This window comes from Eutrigla gurnardus (assembly GCF_963514095.1).
Source record: "Eutrigla gurnardus genome assembly, chromosome: 9".
Classification (NCBI taxonomy): Eukaryota; Metazoa; Chordata; class Actinopteri; order Perciformes; family Triglidae; genus Eutrigla; species Eutrigla gurnardus.
The window spans coordinates 23,018,427-23,036,492 of record NC_139923.1 but is presented as its reverse complement, the minus strand read 5'-3'; the positions used below and the strand labels follow the sequence as shown (position 1 = coordinate 23,036,492).

The following is an 18,066-nucleotide window of genomic DNA, read 5'->3' as shown; positions in this document are numbered from 1 at the left end:
GGATTCAATAATGTTAGCTTATCGAATTTTGATTTGTGGGGTAATAATGCATTAGTCTGTGGGATTGTAATGAACCTGAATAATCATCTCCTGCAAGGATTATCCGATCTGTAGTTTGGCAGTAGCGTCGGATCAGAGCTATTTATCACAACCCGGGAAACGAAACACTTCATCTTATTTTGAGAGAATAAATGGTGTTGAGAAGTTTCACCAAGATTGACTGTGTTCATATTCTGGAGTCTAATGTGTGACTGCCTCAGAGCTCCGTCTCTGTTTATCAGACCGGCTTTTGCCACTTCAGTTTCCATCAAGTTTCTGCTGACTTTGCGATTATCGCAGCATTGGTAATAACATAACTGCCTTGTGGGCTATAGATACTGACTCTTTTTTTATATATATACTCCACATTTATGTTATTTCTGGCAATGGGAGAGCAGCACTTATACAGAAAGATGGTTTTACTCATAATTGTTTTGAGCACACTGTTAGAAATTACCAGCATTTCACAATAATTAACAGTATTATTTTACAGTAACTTGTTGTAATTTAGTTCCCCTGTAATATCCCAATGAATACCTGTAAAAACTACAGTATCTTTGGATTTTACAGCATCTAACTCTAATGTTACAGTAAAATCCTGCAATCAAAAAACCCCTGTTATATCACAACAAGATTTGTAATATCACAGCAACACAGTAAAAAAATGCAAGGATTTCACAGCATTCAACAGTGAAATACTGTATTGAACTATCCTGGGAAGTCACATGACATAACCGAACTTGGTTTGAACTGAAGACGCGGCGGTTTCCCTCTTCTCATCCCGGCTGAATGGAGAAGGTGAGCAGCATGCATAACTCTGTTTGCAGCACTTACACCCATGTTATTTAATATGATGATAATATTTACTTTCACATGAACGTTATTCGCATGACACAGTTCATATTTTGTTAGCAAGTGCCCGAAATTGTTGAACGTTATCTCACAGCATTTGCTAATAGCAGTAGTAATAATACTAGCTAGCAAACGGCTGCTAGCACGATTAGCAACGATTTGCTACGTGAGATAAGAACAATAAGACGAGAGAGAAATAAGAAGGAAAACGAACGGGAAAGGAAGTGAAGAAGTTCGTGTTTAATGTCGCTACGTGTACTTTTCAGTGTGTTATATGGTTAGACCATGTAGCCCAGGTTTGATTTGAAGCCGAACTGGTCCGTAGCGGGCCGTTGTTTCCACTCGGATGTCTTTTCGTTCCGGACTGTTACTGGTACTGTTGTCGTCATGTTCGCTCGCGGGGCTGGTCTGTTCTGGGTTAGCGTGTGCGGGGGTACATGGAAGTGTTTTGCTGCATATTAGCGTAACGTCGCCGTCACTATTCTCCTCTCATGAGTGGTCTTTCCGCACCGAGACAGTGGGTTACCCGTGTTAGCCGAAGCTAACAATACACCCGCATCCTCCAGTTCAGCTTCATATCAAACCGGGGCTACGTGGCCGAACATAACGCACTGTAGAGTACACGTAGCGACATTAAGCACGAACTTTTTCACTTACTTTCGCGTTCGTTTTTGACTCCAGAGCAAAAGCGGTTTTGCCGAACGGTAGCCGATTTAAGCAGGCTAATGACTAGCTAGTCTATGGGGAATATAGCGGCTCCCTGCATCGTTAGAGATATTCCACATAGACCAGCTGCTCGCCATGCATGGATAGGCTACTATTCTGCAAAAACGCTTTTGCTCTTGGTCAAGTTTCAGCTAGGGATAATATTGCCGTACACAGGTGATGTAACTCCAAAAATGTCCATTACATTTATGTACAGATCATGTTTTTTACAACATACTCATGATCATAATCTGCATTCAAACTGAAATTCATATTGTTGGTTGCCTTTGTGTAATTTCTCCTTTTTCTTTTTTCCAGGTCATCAGATGGCCAGGCTAACCATCCTGTTCAGTGTCAGGCTATCAGGTAAATAGATCAGGTAGGTGACGAGTTAAAATGCACCACAATGTTCCACTGTAAATTGGTTGGATGTGAGCATGTGTATGAGAATGTGTATAACTTCGTTCAGCACACAAAACAGCATACTAATGCCCCCTATTATTACTAGTGTGGGGTGCCTGACTGCTACAGAAAACACACAGGACTGCAAATTCATGTTTAGGAAGCAGAGGTCCTACCTGCAGGCTGCTGGGCCTATACCACCAGCTCTACCAACCTGACCCATCAGCTCTACCAGCTGACCCATCAGCTCTACCACCTGACCCATCAGCTCTACCACCTGACGCATCCTTGAAATGTAAAGATTTTTTATTCAAATATTTAAAATGTAAAATGAGTGATTACATTAGACGCCATTTATTACCTTGTATGATTTACTACCTCTGACCAATGAACAATATTTATCCTTTAATGTTAAATCCATGCTATTGTGTGTTACTATGTTACAGCCATGTGCCACTGCTGTGGACATCAGTACTCCAGAATGCCCCAGCACCTCCTGCTTGATCATTCAAGGTAATGTTACTTGGATCTAGTATCAACATTTCTAACTCAGTATTTTGTTTTGATTCTAGAAATCTACATCACCACAATAAATAATGATAACAAATTACATTTGTATAGCCCTTTGTATCTGAAGCAGATCTCAAAGTGCTCATAACACATGATGTTGTATCTATTCATTTTCAGGTGACATGATGAAGCCCTCTGGATGGCTGATATCCATCGAGGGACATGTCGTGATGGGCCCACACCCTTTGTTTTTACACGGAGTAGCTGCTTTCTTCAGCAGCTATTCAGTCTTCAACCTCGAGTATCCTGCTGCTGGATCGGCGACGCTGGAGTTCATTCAAAGGTATTGTATAAAGATCTCTTTTAACCTTGTAATTCACATTATAGTACAGGCTTCCAACTCAATGATTATCTTGAGTTCTAAATTGCTGACAATGGAGGTACCTGAGGCTAGCCTGGTGAGACCATCCTGATCTCGCGAACTCATCCATAAATCTATTTAAAACTGAAACTATCTTTGCTTATTAACAGGTGCTTCCTGGGCATCAATCCTGGAAGAGGCTCAAAGACCAAGAAGCGGACAACAATGAACCCTCATGCAAACGCCCTTTTGAGGAAACCTATTGACTTTGAGTGGCCATCATAGTGAGACAGGTAGTTCACTTGCAAGTTTCTGCACAATTTATCTGCATTTTAAGATTGCTTTGGAAAGTTTGACTAGGAAGTTGAATTTCTTGTATTCTTGAATTTCTTGACATTTGCTGTATGTTGAAAAATATTTATTTGTTAATAAATATGCCATTGGGCTAACATTGACTTTACCTCAGAGTTGTTTGTTCTTTTACAACAATGCATTGTAATATCACAAGACTGAAATCACAGTAAATTGCTGTAATCCTTACCGTGAAAGTCATGCAAAATTTATCCAATAATTTATTGTGAATTCACAGTAAAAGTACAGGGCCTTGTTGTAATGATGTACAGCAAAAGGTTGTAATTCCCCAGTAATGTACTGTAATATCACAGTAATTGCGTTGCCATAGAAGCTGTAAAGTTACAGTATACAGTTGTGCTTTTACAACAATGCATTGTAATATCACAATACTGAAATCACAGTAAATTGCTGTGACTTAATTTACAATATATTGTTGTAATCCTTACTGTGAAAGTCATGCAAAATTTATCCAATAATTTATTGTGAATTCACAGCGTAAAATTTTGCAGTGCAGAAGAAGTAACACCGATAGCGTGGTCCAGATTCGGTTGCCTGGGGTTACATGCAGATGAGGGATGTTGGCAACGAATCTAGTCGCCTTGCCAGTAGAAAGTACAGCTGAAACGTTGAGCAGCGAAAACCTACTGTAAGTGGTACCTGCCAGTGAATACGACACCAGAAGACACTGCTATTTGAGTTCCAATGAAAAGTCAGCACAAAGCCATCAATACCATTCCATTTCACAGCATTACAGTAGCGACGTGTGTTTTTAGTGAGGAATGTTTACAGCGGTGCAAATCTTAAATCTTCTTAAGCATGCCGTTGAATTTGTCAGTGGCTTTGCTCTATCTTTAAGAGCAGACTACAGACAACATTCCCTAAGTGACGCTTCCAGATATATCAGGTGACATATTGAGTGCCACAATCTTCCAACTCCTCTATCGTCATCGTTGCATCCAGTTGAACGGAAAAGCTGCAAATACAGTATCTGTGAGCTTCCCCCTGTTTCTGAAAATATGCTGCAACGCTCCCGGCCAATATTTTTCCCAGCAATTACAGGCTGATTATATGTAAATTCAACAAACTTCGGTCGGGGAGAACAGATGAATGTGGCAGACGTTACCATCCAGTCTCATCTTTAAATTGTTCACGTTTGAGTTATTGTTGTGGATGAGTGAAGTGAATGATGATGTAGGTTACAATTTCAAGACTTCTCCTTTTAACGGTGAGAGGAAACATATGTAGCTCATCAAGCATCACTGGAACCTCGGCTTCTGGTGCATCGCGTACAGTTTCTCTCCGATCCGTCTCTAAAAGTCAGGAATGATTGTCATCGACGTGACCATTCTTGCTGTTGTGTAGTTACATAACATGTGATGGGACTGCTAATTGTCATCTCCGTCTATCGGGTGATTGTTTGTATGTTGTGACTTCTTTGAAGACAATTTCACAGTCGGTCCTTTAATTCTGCAGGTTTCATGCACTTCAGAAAGCTAAGAGATAACGAACACCAACATCAATACGCATATTGTCAGTTTTACTACATACGGTCCCTCCGAAGGAAGTACGAAGTCGACGACCTCTAATTTAAATCTGAATCGTCACATTCGGTGCACTGAGTACCTACATCTGCATGAATATATATTTAATTCATTAGTTTAATGTTTATATCATGTGCAAATGCATTTATACTTTATGACACTCTAGCATATAAACTGCATATCTCTACATATATATGTATGAAAGGTATAAGTTGGTACTCATTAAATACATAGTGTATATCGCTATTTGTGCATGACTTTGACATTCTTATACTGGCATTTATTCATTTTAGTCCTCTAATAAGCCTGCCCTGCTAATAAAAAAAAGTCTTACTTTTCATGTTGTAGTTGTAACTTTATGATTGCATTTCTTGTATCCTTTCACAACATTTCAATGTATTCATAGGAGAAATTAAATGAAAGTTTCTTAATATTCCATCGCCTGTTTTAATTCTTGGGGAAATGTTTTCACCAACCAAACCCTCAATAAACACAGTTTGAAATGTGTTAAATCATCCTCACACTCTGTCTGCCCGTGTCCGAATAGGTTTTCTCTTTTTCTAGACATTAGACTTAATAACGTACCTGCCGTCGTTAGGCAAAGCTCTTCGTCGCTGTTGTCCTGACAGTTGTCCTGGCCGTTGCACAGAAAGCTGCGGTCGACACAGTGGCCGTTTCGACACTTGAAGCGAGCCTCCGAGCACACCAACGGGTTTCCTGCTGTGGGGGAGTCAGGGCAGAGGTCACGGGACAAGGGTCAGCTCAAACAGGGTTACAGTGAGAGGTTTGTATGTGTGAGAAATAAACTTCACAGCATAAACAAACTATTTAAAAGCAAAGCATTTGGGTTTCGTGTTCATCCCATCTACAACACTTTGATCCGATTACGAGAAAAACATGGGTGTTACATTTTCATGGGGATATTCAGAGCAGAAATAAAAAAAAACATTAAAAATATGCGTGAAAGTAGCAGGAAAGCATTTAATCTGGGGAGTCTGATCGAAATCAAACTGAAAAACACATGCATGAACATCCAAGACCCCGCCTCGCACTACCACGTCCCTTTAGCACACGCTCTGTGCTTTAGCTTCTGCAAAACGAAGGCAGAAATATCTTGCGAGACGATTCAGGCAATTACACAGCGGTGACGCAGTCTGTGCTGGGAGCATGTAGCAAAGCTCCATTTAAATGGCTAGATTAGATTTGTGAGCGCCGTGCCCTGCAGGCGAGGAACGCTGCCTCTGACAATGGTGACTGATCGGCTTGATGCGCGCTCCCCACTGCGAAAGCAGAGATGGGGGGTCATGTGAGGACAAAACAATATGCCTGATATTACAGGCTAAACATGGATCCTGCCATTCCTATTATCCGTCATTTCAGTCCAACATGTGTATTAACCTCTAAAAGGCAAATAGAAGAAGTAATAGAATCTAGAAGTGATGCAAACGATGATGCTTAAAGATGACTCAGACTTGATTCAATATTTGCTGCATTTCCTACCTTGTCACCAGTATTACGATCTGTTCTAAATGGAGGGGTTTGACGGTAAGTGGAGGCGACATCTCCAGCACTTTCTTTATAGAATAGCACGCCTCTGAAAGGAGGGACATAAAGAATACCTGCTTCACACTTCCAACTGGCAGCCTGTTGAAAACTAAAGTAGAGCAAAAGCAACAAGGTTGAAAAACAAATCTAGTGACGATCTCTCCCCGCACTTTATCTTCATATGCATGCGGTGCCTCAGGTAAGACCTTTGCTTTTAAAAAATAAATGGTCCACCAACGATAGAGGCTGGGATGTCAGTTCAGTTTTGTAAGTTAAGTCTTTTCATTTATTTGTTCATCGTGAAACACGATTACAAATGTAGAGAAGGGAAGAGGAGATGAGAGAGGTGTGGTGATCGTTATTTGTCTAACTAGCTTTGTTGCAGCCGAATAAAAATGAGTTATAGAGTGTTGTTCTTTTCTATTATTATGCACTGACCCATTCAAACTATATGCAAAGTATTTTTTTGTAATGCATTGATGAAGCACACTGCACTAAAGGGTACTGCAGCTGGTTAGTATTGCTCTGTAATGTTGTGGATCTCAAAAGAGAGATTTTTACATAATATTTGAAACAGCTGTTACTCTTACTTCTAAGAAGTAAGAGTAACAATAAGAATCTCATTGTGTGTCAAAGCAATTGAGCCTACATTACCCATAATCCACCCAATGGCATCTTTTTGTTGGACTTCTGTCTAACTAGTTTATGAATATGAATCTTTCAAACTCCACACACCCTGTTTGTAATTCAGGATTTTTGTTATACATTTATAGTCTCCAAGCCCCAAAATTAGATTTCCCTGATTGCATCACTATGACATCATCATAGTTTGTATTGTTTTTTTCCCCTCCAGATTTGAAAAAGCTTCCCCAGAGCCACAGAAGACACTATACAGTCATGGGCAAAATCCAGACTGCAGACAAATCTGATTTGTTTCTCAAAATGAGATATTTAAAGGCCTTTTCCCCACTGGATTAAAAAAAACACCCACTAACATCTGGCTTTTGTCTTCAGTGGGAAAGGTTACAACCGGGGACAAATGAGTCACAGGTATTTATTGGCTGCAGCGAGTGAAGTACATATTCACAACATATACAACCTGTACACGGCTGCAGTAAAAAACAGTCATGACCGGGGGCACAGTGCATCATCGAGCGCGATGAGACACACCGCTATCACCCAAACGAGTTGTTGTGAGACTCACTGCAGTTGTCCTCATCACTCCCGTCTGGACAGTCACTGAAGCCGTTACAGCGGAAGCGACCGATGATGCAGTGGACACCGTTAGCGCAGGCGAAGAATGTCGGGGCACATTTTGACTTGACCTTAGCTGAGGACAGATGGAGGGTTGGGGGGAGGGAGAAAAACAATGGATTAGTCAATGGGATGTTGCAGCAATTCTTAATACACTACACTATGTTTTATGACAGAATTGACCTTGGCAGTAATCCTCAATGGAAGGGAGGCTACGTTTTCCGAACATTTTTTACGATAAAGTAAGAGACATCTGTACGTTCTCAAATTAAAACCATCAAACCATTAACTGCTGCACAAGGTTCAAACAGTCAAACGGCTGCTTGGTTATAGAGACCAATTAATTACTCTTTTCTTTTTTTGTTCCGTAATGCTTATCTTCGTGTTCTCTGAAGTATGACAAGTAAAGGGTAAGATCCGGAGAAAAAGCGCAGATAAGAAAAGAAAACAAGTTAATGACTAAGACAAAGAGAGCACATTGTGTGGGAGAGTGTTTGTATGGATTATGCCATTGATCAGACTAAGCAGGCCACTGGTCTTATCTCTCAGGGAAGGCCTGACTGAGACTGAGGGACGAGCCTGCAGAACATCAATGCCTGGCATCCTCCGTTTAGCACTGGCCCCTTCGTTCTAACTCAAACCCATTGATCTTTCCTGGCAGAACAAGCAATACAGGTAGATGCAGGCAAAGACATCAGAAAATAAAACACTTGCGCTCGCTCAATCACCGTGACGTAAGAATTATAAAGCGTGATGGCAACGAGAAAAAAAAAAAAAAAACGATATTCAAAAGATATTCACTGCAACCATTCATATTTATTGTAATGAGCCACATCTGTGAAATACCGTATCATCTCTCAGACCTTTTGTTTCTGTGCTCTGGCTCATGGATCACTCCCATCCAGTGCATTATAATTCAAAAGCTTACCATTTGCATGAGAGCTGCTCCCGTTGCAATTGTTCTTATTGGAGAGTAGGGATATTGTGTTGATGGTGACGTAACAACCTAAATAGCTGGATTTATTTCATTCCATTTTCATACTATATACATTATATACAGCTAAAACATTGCTAAAGGCAACAAACATGGAGGGGGAGAGTGAATAGACGTACTAAGCATCTCAAAACATGCCACCAAACAGACTTTCTGTTTTTCCCCCTCTCTTATTGATATAAAGGGTGGAATTGGCCTTCTCATAGGTTGGCATCGTGCCGTCTCAAATGCCAGGGGTGCACATATTTCCTCTACCATCTATTGTGGTGGGCTGATTTATGAGCTCTTTCAAGCTGCGGCGATTATGTGTAGCGACGGGGGAGGGCGAGGCATAACCACCACGAGGGTTTGGAGCGCCCGTCTGCAGGATGAAATGTAATCCACTGAAAGCGCAAGCAAGCCGGGATAGCTCCCGATCTCTGTGTCTGTAGTCTGGGAGGCCTTTGTTTACCTGGACAGCAGAAGCCCTAACTACCCAAAGCTCATTTTGCATGGTATTTCAACATTCAATAGAGTCCAGGGAGACAAACGGACTTTGGCTTGGAAATTCATGGCGCCACAAACAAAGGCAGTATCATAAAAATACTCTCTAGTTCTATTTCTGTCTCATGTCATTTCTACATTCTTCAGTTATGTACCTATTGTGAGAAATAAAGGAAACGTGTTGTGGTCTGGATATATGTTTGAAGTTTCCTGTTGGAAAATAAATGTTTTTCACCTCTGCATGGCCGCTGCGTTTATTTTTCCTTTGCTTGGCAGGTTTCGTTGGAAGGACCGCTGTGAGATTCCTCAATTCGCTCCCTCCCCTCATCCGAATCCTCATTATCACTTCTATCGCTGGTAGGATCCGTCTGACCCAGTGTTTGTGTTCCAAATTAGCTCAAAAGTCACATGAAGGGTAAGCTCGTGATGGGAGAGTCGTGGGTGGGAGAGACAGCGCTGGTTGGGAGCGTAGAGCTAATGTGTTTGTTACATTCTGGCGATGTGTGGCCCTTTATAGCTCCGAGCTGAGCAGTTTTCAGAGCAGGAAGAGGAACAATTAATTAAGAGCCAGTTGAGGGTAAAAAAAACAAACTTTGATGAGCCTGTGAAGTTGTCCTGTTTTATTCCCCGTCTGAGACTTCACATTCAGGTGAATGCTGACTCATTTCAGCACCTTTGCAACCTCTAAGCATCACTTTTATCCGGTCTCCATCCCTTCTGTCATCGCTCTGTTTCTAGGTTTGGACTGCACTAGTGCCAACTCTTCCTTCTCTTCTCCGAGCCTTTGTTTGGTTACTAAAAGCAGGCAGAGAATTGGGTGACTTCCAAAGTTAGTTCCACTGTTCAGCTGAGCGGCACAAATGAAAACGAATGGTTAGCAGTCGAGCTCGGGGCTTTGAGGTTAGACAATCGCGAGCAAAACAACGTTGTCGGATCACACCGAAACGGACTGTTGGAGGACACACAAAGGCTCAAGAACACACACATAAACACGGTCTCTGTTCCAAAGGTGCCGCAAATGCATTCTGCAACCAACACGTTTAATTGGGAACACTGCACTGTTCTCTCTCCAAACATCTATCGCTCTTTTTTTCGTGTGGAAGTTTGAAACACACTACTGTTTGCCTCCTCTTCCCTGTCTTCATCCTCCCCTGTGTCAGGCTGAATTTGACAGCATGAATCCTGTTGCAGTCAGCTTGCTTTGCTCTTCCCCAAATATGCACCTCTATGCCCTTCTCCACACTTCACCCCTTCTCTTCCCCTCGTCAACTCCCCGGAGAAGCGAATACCTTGTTCGGCACAGGTAGGCTTGGTCGTGATGGGCATGCATGATTGACGGAGCGAGGAGGAGGACTGGAGGAAGAGACTAACAAGTAAGAAAACAGAGGGAGTAGAGTGGAGTGGGAGAGAACAGAGGCTGCAAAAGAGTGGAGAAGGCTGACGACTTCCAAGGCTCCTCTGACCTTGGTGAGCATTTCTTCGGGGAGGAAATCAATAGGTAATGGAGTCAGGGTGTAAGCAAGAAGGGCAAGAGTAGTTTCAGTCTAGAGGGCTCGGGGATCAAAATAATCATGCTGTACGTTGCCGTGTCTGAGCCCTACATGCGAGTTGTACGATACAATAACCTTCCGTGTGCAGGGAGGGGCACTGCAACGTTATAGAGCTGCCTTCATCTCAAGGGCCAAGTGTTTACAGCCCAATAGCTTCCTGCAAAGCCATCAAACTCCATGCTGGATGAGGAAGCAAGCGCAGCTCGTATATATATACCATACAGCGGACGTGTGCGCAAAATATCAGTAATATTTCAACTCCCGATAAAAGAGGCGGGAAGCAAGGGCACAAAGTGAGAAAGCGACGAGCGATCTGCCAGATAACAACGCTGCTGCAATATTCATCATAGAAAGCAACATGCTGACTAAAATTGCCTTGTTTGAACCGATAGCGGCCAACGCTGTATTGTAAAACGACATGCGCATGCGTTTCTTATTCTTTTGAAGATTTCAAAGCAATCTTTTTGCCTAATTTGTGACAATCTATGGAATAGTATGGTATTCCATCTACAAGAAGAAAGAAGAAGAAGGGAAAACGACGGCAGGAGACAGAATTAGAGTGAGAGACTGTATGTAAGACGCTAATCAATATTTCATCCCTGTTCCTTGGTATTAATTACAGCAGCTCATTGATCACTCAGTCATTAAGCACATGGGGGAAGGACCAGACTCATCCCATTAAACCATCCTCAGCTTTCCTAACTTCTCCTGCTATTAGTGCTCCATTTGGCCTTTTCCTTTTCTCTCCAATTTCCTCTTTCTCTTTTCTTAATGCCCTCTTGTGGTTTTCTTTTTTTTTTCTAAGCTGGGCTCAAACTACACATGCAAACAAAGACATGCTCCGGTCTAAGTGGTCCGTTTCCCCGCCACGTCTTCCTAAATGTACACAGACTCGGAGCAAAGAACACCTGTGTTGAAAGACGCCGAGCGTGAGCAGAAGAACAAAAGCATCCATCAGCAGGACGTAGCTCTTTGTGTTCAAGTCGTTGCATTGGTCACTCTTCTTATCGCGTAAACACATACTCCTAATCTGAGCAAGCCCTTACACACACATGGTGGGTTTGAGTGCGAGTCTGGATATCTAAATCAAAACCAATCAGTCTCAGGAGTCTTTTTAGCAATTTCCACTCCCGCTGTCTCGGAGAACATTGTGTTTGATAAGCATTTAGCGGGCTCGTTTGAACTCAATATCTCGTGGGCATTTGGCGGAGGTCAGTACACAGGAAAAGCACCATTGATGTTGCTCCCGGCTTTGGCTGTGTTATGTCTGCAGAAGGCACTAATATGCTAATAATATTCCTGTAACTGAGTTCATTTCGCTCCCAAAGATTGTGAAGCGCTAACAGGATCAATACATATTGGGTAATTAAAGCTCCAAGTGGTTATATCTCTCATTGTTATGAAGTATTCATTATAGTATTTTCCAACCGTATCTCTACCAATCGAGTTAGGTATGTATGTGAAAAGCACCTGCAGTTACTGATGTTCTCTGTGTCTCTGCGGCTGCAAAGTGAATTGTTTGAAGAACTACAGAGTTTATAGAGAGGTGCAATGTCACTCACAAAAGATTATTATATCACTGGTGTTAAAATGGCATCCCAGAGTCCAGAGGATGTTATGGACGAAACCTTTTTCCCTGTGTACATTTTACAGCCTAGATATCCCAGTGTTTTGTCTGACTCGGATACCGTTTTCCAGGCTGCAGCTGCTGCGGGGAGGATTTGGCCGGCAGGGACCCTTCAGAATCTGAGCTGCCCGAGAGCAAACACCAAATGGTGGTGCCTTTTGTTCAAATTGCCCTCCGATGCCAACAGACACAAAGTCATTCTGCTGTAATGAATGTCGGCATGGGCAGTTTTTTGTCAGATGCTGTCGCCAACGGCAACCCAGAGAGAGCGATCCGTGAGTGCGTTACTATGCATGAAAGTTTTTCCTCCTCCCTGGGCCAGAGGTGTGTTGGAGACCTTCTTCAGAACTAACTGAAAAAGAAAACCAAGACCAGCAGGGTGATTTGGGGGATTTTTGTCATTGCATTTTTTTTTTTAATTCAACGTCCTTTCGCTGAAAAGAAGTGAGAACCCCTACAGCGGGGGAAGCTGCACGGCAGAGAGATGCAGTGTGGGAAAAACAAGGTGCAAAAAATAAAGCACTGAATAACAGCAATGCTTTTCACAACTTTTACATTTAGACCAGGTTGCTTCTTGCAGAAGATTTGCTTCGTGGCACAGGTCAGAGGTTAAATATGACTATTTTTGGTGATTTGTTCCCTAAATAAATAGTTTTGTTCAAAGCCAGATCATATAGCATTTGATGAACAGCACTCCTGTGGCCACAAGTGGCAATTAAAGAAGATAAAATGATAACATGTCATCAAATGTCATCAAGTCAGTGAACTCGTCAAAGTCGGTAACGTAGCAGTAATCATCTGACTTGTGCTAACGTCGTCGTCAAATCGCTGCTGATTGGACCAGACCAATAAGGCTGATGCACTAAAAAACCTGGAACGCATTGAGTTGAGCAATCTTTTATTTTATTGCTTATGAATTCACCGTGTCATCTGGAGTGGAAGATTATTATTTCTTCTTTCAAAAGTTAACACTGTCTGGCTTTAAAAATGATCCACTATTTCACAATAAAAAGAGGGATTATTTAAAGTAAGTCAGAAAAACAATCTTTATCATCATGACTCATCCGATCTTGGGGTCACTTGTGGCGGGGTTTCAACCACCTGGTTGGGGACTACCAACATTGCAGGTTATGTCAGTTATATATTGACATTTTCAGCACAATATGAGGAGATGAGAAGCACTTCCTTGAGGTCTACGTGCTCTGATCTTCTTTCAGGGCCACTGGTCCTTCTGATGGCTCAGAGTAAAAGCTGAACTTGCCCAGAAGTCTGTAACTGTATAATGCTGAATACATTCCTCCACACAGAGAGGCCACTGCCTGCAGTAAAAAAAAACCCCACCGGTTCTATGAAATGTGCTTATGTGTCTTTCCTCTGTCTCCTAACTGTGATTCCCCACTTCTTGCTTTATACATCGTGTCCACTCACCCATTCAAGCCCTCCGAGCATCTGTCCCTGTTCGCCTGCTCATGGCCTGCCTAGACAAGGGCAAAGAGGCTAATCCTGGCTCTGAGGCCCAGTGAGCTCAGTCAGCTCATCTCCTCCTCTCCTCTGTCAGGATCCATTTCATCTGACACACTCCCAGCCTGTCGTTGTGGACAACGGAGAGCAGGGTGGTACTTTTGACCTTTTTGTGTGAGGAATTAGTCGGCAGCATGTCTCTGAATAATTGCTTGAAACCTCGTCAGACCTGCCAACACAACACACACCTGTGTAGAACAGGTGCTCAGAACTGGAGCTACTGTAGAAACTGATGATATCTTCTCATCTAAATCCAGTTATGTGATACAAAGCAGAGGTTCCCAAAAAATAAAGGAAAATAAATTGGACTTGATTAAAATGATCTGTGGGGAGGTCCTGGCCTCACACAGAATGACAGTAATACAATAAGCTGCATCTTTAATGCAATAAGACTCAGGCTGGAGATATTGCTTCTCTTCTCTCAGCCCAGATTTAAGAGCCAGCAAAAAAGTATTTGCATGACTCGAAGTTGACCCTTGTGCTAGTGGGGACCGGAAGAAGGGAGATGCTGGTCTTTTCTAGGTGAAAAACCATTCCCCTGACCGTTCGAGAGACAATATCTGGCAAAGCAGACTGGCATAAACACATCTACGATAAATAAATAAATGACAGAGGCAAGCAAATCTAGACCAGGTTTGCATGATTGTATTCTGAACTTTCCTCACCCACCGACTGCACTGGAATAAAACATTGTCAGACTGACAGAAAAAAAGGTTTATTTCTGCTGGTGGAAAACTGAAAATCTGCCACAGTGTCGTCAGTTCATGTGTGGGTGGTTCCATCTTGCAGAGCACATTTCGTCCCGCTTGGACCGACGCATCCCAGGATGTGAAAGTCAAGAGTGCTTCGCAAAACTGTTTTTCAAGTTTTACAAAAAATATATGCAGATTTAAGAGAAAATCAATCTTTTCATCAAGTTTTTTCAAGAGCAAATTGATTTGTTCTCATTAGCCACGTGGTTTCCAAATTTCTCATTAATGAGACACGGGGGGAGATGTCGCCGCATATGACCTTAACCTCAGGCTCTGCATATTGTATTCCCCGGATCAGAGAAACCCACATCAGCACAAAGTGCTGGCCAGATAGCGTGGGCTTACAGAGGACCTGCTCTCTAACTACAGCTGTCTTCTGATGCAAATGTGCGTGGTAAATAAAAGACTGATCCTGGAGCAAAATATGAACCACAGAATTCTATAAGTTCACACATATATAAAGTTATAAGCAATGGAGGAATTAAGGAGAAATAAATGGCAAATAGTGTTAAACATTCCACACTGATGGATAACAATAACATCTTCTTGGAAACCTCCTGAGAGAAGCCACGCGCTCATATTACAGATGGGAGGAAATGTAATATGTGGTGGTGGTCAACACTCTGCCTCCGTAGTAATGACTACGATACAGCAGCAAAGTAAAGCAGCCAGACGTCATCAGATACTCTGTATTATTTCCAATGTATAGGTTAAATAAAAGTCAGTTCGATAACAATATTCCACTATATAAAAGTCATTTTTAGCATTTTCCGAGGAGTCTGCATTTAAACACGTAGCTCAATGTCAGGAGAAAAGTTAAGTTAACAAACTGTCTTTCAAGTTTGCAAATTTACCACGTCCCGCTGTTAAATATGTGTGTTTTCTTAGAGGGGGGCGTCCAATTATGACTGTTCTCAGAGACTCCAGTACTGCAGTCTCAAAGCTTCCAGGCATTGTGTTCTCCTTAGATAATAGACATTCAGACAGAGCTCCTCCTGTAGCCGCCGTAATGAGTCCTCCTCTTTCCTTCCTCTCCTTCTCTGACTCCCCGATCTCTCCCGCGCTCCGCCTGTCTGTCTGACCCTGCGGAGCCCCTAATGGAGCCAGAGGTTTGTCTGGGGATCTTAGAGAAGCCGTTGCCGGAGACATCTACTGACAACTAGCCAACTATTTGAGGATAATAAGGCCCACTTATGCCAGAGGAGGTAATAGACATCGGCAACAAACACAAACAGTCCTCTGACGAGGTGGAGATGCACACTGAGTGCGATGCTTTATGATGATTTGCTTTTATCTTTAGCGGTAAAGCGTGTAGTGTCAGCACCAGACAAAGAAGTCTGGCTTGTCTGTCTGCTCAAAGTGAAGGTACTCGAGGTGAATCTGAGTGTTCACAGCTGAAACACCAGATGTGTGATTAAATTAAAAAAGATGCACTTAATTCAGCTCATTCTGATGCATTCAGCTTCAAGCTTTTTTTCTTTCTTTTTTTTTTTACAGCTCAGCTGACAGTTGCTGATAGTTTAAGCACAGTGATGAGAACCTGCGGCATAGAAACCATCCCTATAAGTAGCGTGAGGCTTTATTTCAGTTACAGGAATGTCAGGCAGGAACTTTAGAATATAGTCTAGGACACCTCTTGAAATGTTGTTATGTATATATAACTTACAGTGGCCAAGGCATTAAAAGCCAAGAAGATTGATGACTGCAAAGTAACTGTGTGTGTGTGTGTGTGTGTGTGTGTGTGTGTGTGTGTGTGTGTGTGTGTGTGTGTGTGTGTGTGTGTGTGTGTGTGTGTGTGCTGGCATACCATGGGACACAAGTTTGTTAAGAGTAGTCTGCCTGTTCCCTGAGCTGCCAATGAGAGAACAGTGAGAGAAGTGACTGCTTGAGGACAAGAAAAGAAGAAAATCAGAGACGTGACGGAATGGAGGACAAACCATATGTGTTTTTTCTGGGGGGTGGAGGCAGGGAATAAGATGTGTAAAAAAAATAAATATCTCTAGCAGAAGATGGTTATGCTTTTCTAATTGGAAACATGCCTCTGTGAAGCAAATTACAAGCCAACAGCCAAAGACCATCAGATGAGATAGGGGCGCGGAGAGGAGTGGAAACGGGGAGAAGGAGACAGCTATAGAGATGAATATATGGGAGGATGGGGGTTTCCATTCAGTGTGGCTGGGCCTCAAAGTCAATCTTCATCAGCAGCCTCATCTTATGTGTGGAGCTCCGGTTGAGACGGGAGGGGGAAGAGGAGGAGCAGCAGTCCAGGAAGATCAAAGCCGACTAAAAGTGAGGATCAAAACGGAACTATTACTTGAGCCTCACAGTAGAATTATGCATGCGCTACTATTCCTGCGCACAGAAGTAATCGGCCTTTGCTTTGATGGTATTAAGTTTTGCCCCGGTGTTAAACTGGGGCCGTGGGTCTGGCGGGGAGGAGGGCGGGTGCACGCTGTCAAGAAGGATTGAGGAAGAACGTTCGTTTAAATTGGCAGATAATTAGATTTAAATGGCCCTCGTGGCTCTGGGGGTAAGGATGGGAGACGGTTGGATAGCAAGAGGAGTTCAGGAGTTTGGCGTGACTCTAAATAGGCTATCTAGAGGAGAAAAAAAAAAGGATTTGATAATGGAGTCTAAACTGAACTTACGACAGCCTTTCTCGTCGCTCCTGTCAAAGCAGTCGGGCAATCCATCGCACTGCCAGCCACCCGGGACACACTTCCCATCTCCACACATGAAGTTTCCTGGGATGTTGCACTCTGTGGTGAAGTTATTCCCCGGGAGCAGCTGGCTCTCTGATTGAGAAACAGAATGACAGGAAGAAAGAGAACAGGTTTTTTAACAATCTCACTCCACGAAGAAATTAAAACAGGCGGAGAGACGTTGCATTCCAGTGGTATTCACAGCCAAAATGGAGGAGGGTTATTATCTCCGGTTTGTTTTAAAGATAGTAAAAAAACAATAAAGGCGGTGGCTCTCTTTAAAAAGCTATATCAATCTGTGGGAAAATAAACAGGGGAGGATCTCATGAATACTAAAGCAGAGAGGGTCATTCAGTGTTAACAGCATTGTGGGCGTAAGCACGTATAATCGGGCAGATAAGGAAAACAAAGAACAGTCACATGTATGTCTTGGATATAGACGCACACACACACAGGCGAGGATAAACACATTCAGCAGGACGTGCCCCGTCCTCGGTCGGGGCATTGCTAGTTGACGCAGTGCAGCTGCAGTAAAACGGGCTGGAATGTGAAACATGGTCTTTTGGCCAGGGTTTGACACTACGCGGTGAACAGCTCAGCTCCTAAACAAAACATAGGGCAGTAATGGGGAGTTCCGGACAGACCGGGGAAACGCTTTCATGCAGCGGTGCTGGAACTCAGCTGGTATAGGTCACTTCATTACACCGGGGAGCAGGAAGGCAGGAGGTGTAGATGTGGACCTCTCAGCCTGAAGTAACGCTGTGGTTGACCAGTGAAGTGACTCTCTTTCTTGCATGACTCCAGATGTGAAGAGACGATGTGAAAACGATCCGTATGATAATTTCTATGTGACCGTTTACAGATGCGTCACATT

General features: G+C 42.8%; 1 protein-coding gene and 1 long non-coding RNA gene across 5 annotated transcripts in view; one reads left to right on the top strand and one right to left on the bottom strand.

Annotated features, from left to right (window-relative positions):
* Positions 1–18,066, bottom strand: part of ldlrad3 (low density lipoprotein receptor class A domain containing 3) — a 74,367-nt gene that overhangs the window by 29,074 nt on the left and 27,227 nt on the right. The window contains exons 2-4 of one of the 2 annotated variants that reach the window (XM_084016826.1): positions 17,139–17,285; positions 7,514–7,639; positions 5,350–5,481 (exon numbers count right to left, since the gene is read on the bottom strand). In XM_084016826.1, the coding sequence (XP_083872952.1) occupies positions 5,350–5,481; positions 7,514–7,639; positions 17,139–17,285 (405 nt within the window). Of the gene's footprint in view, positions 1–5,349; positions 5,485–7,513; positions 7,640–17,138; positions 17,286–18,066 lie in introns of both variants that reach the window. The other variant, XM_084016825.1, reaches the window with a different exon arrangement.
* Positions 1,648–3,161, top strand: LOC311018071. 3 transcript variants are annotated; one of them, XR_014597679.1, is made up of 5 exons: positions 1,648–1,975; positions 2,105–2,293; positions 2,445–2,511; positions 2,686–2,851; positions 3,040–3,161. It is a non-coding gene; the product is annotated as an uncharacterized lncRNA (long non-coding RNA). The 3 variants fall into 3 exon arrangements; XR_014597680.1 differs by having other exon boundaries at positions 1,648–1,979; XR_014597681.1 differs by having other exon boundaries at positions 1,648–2,293.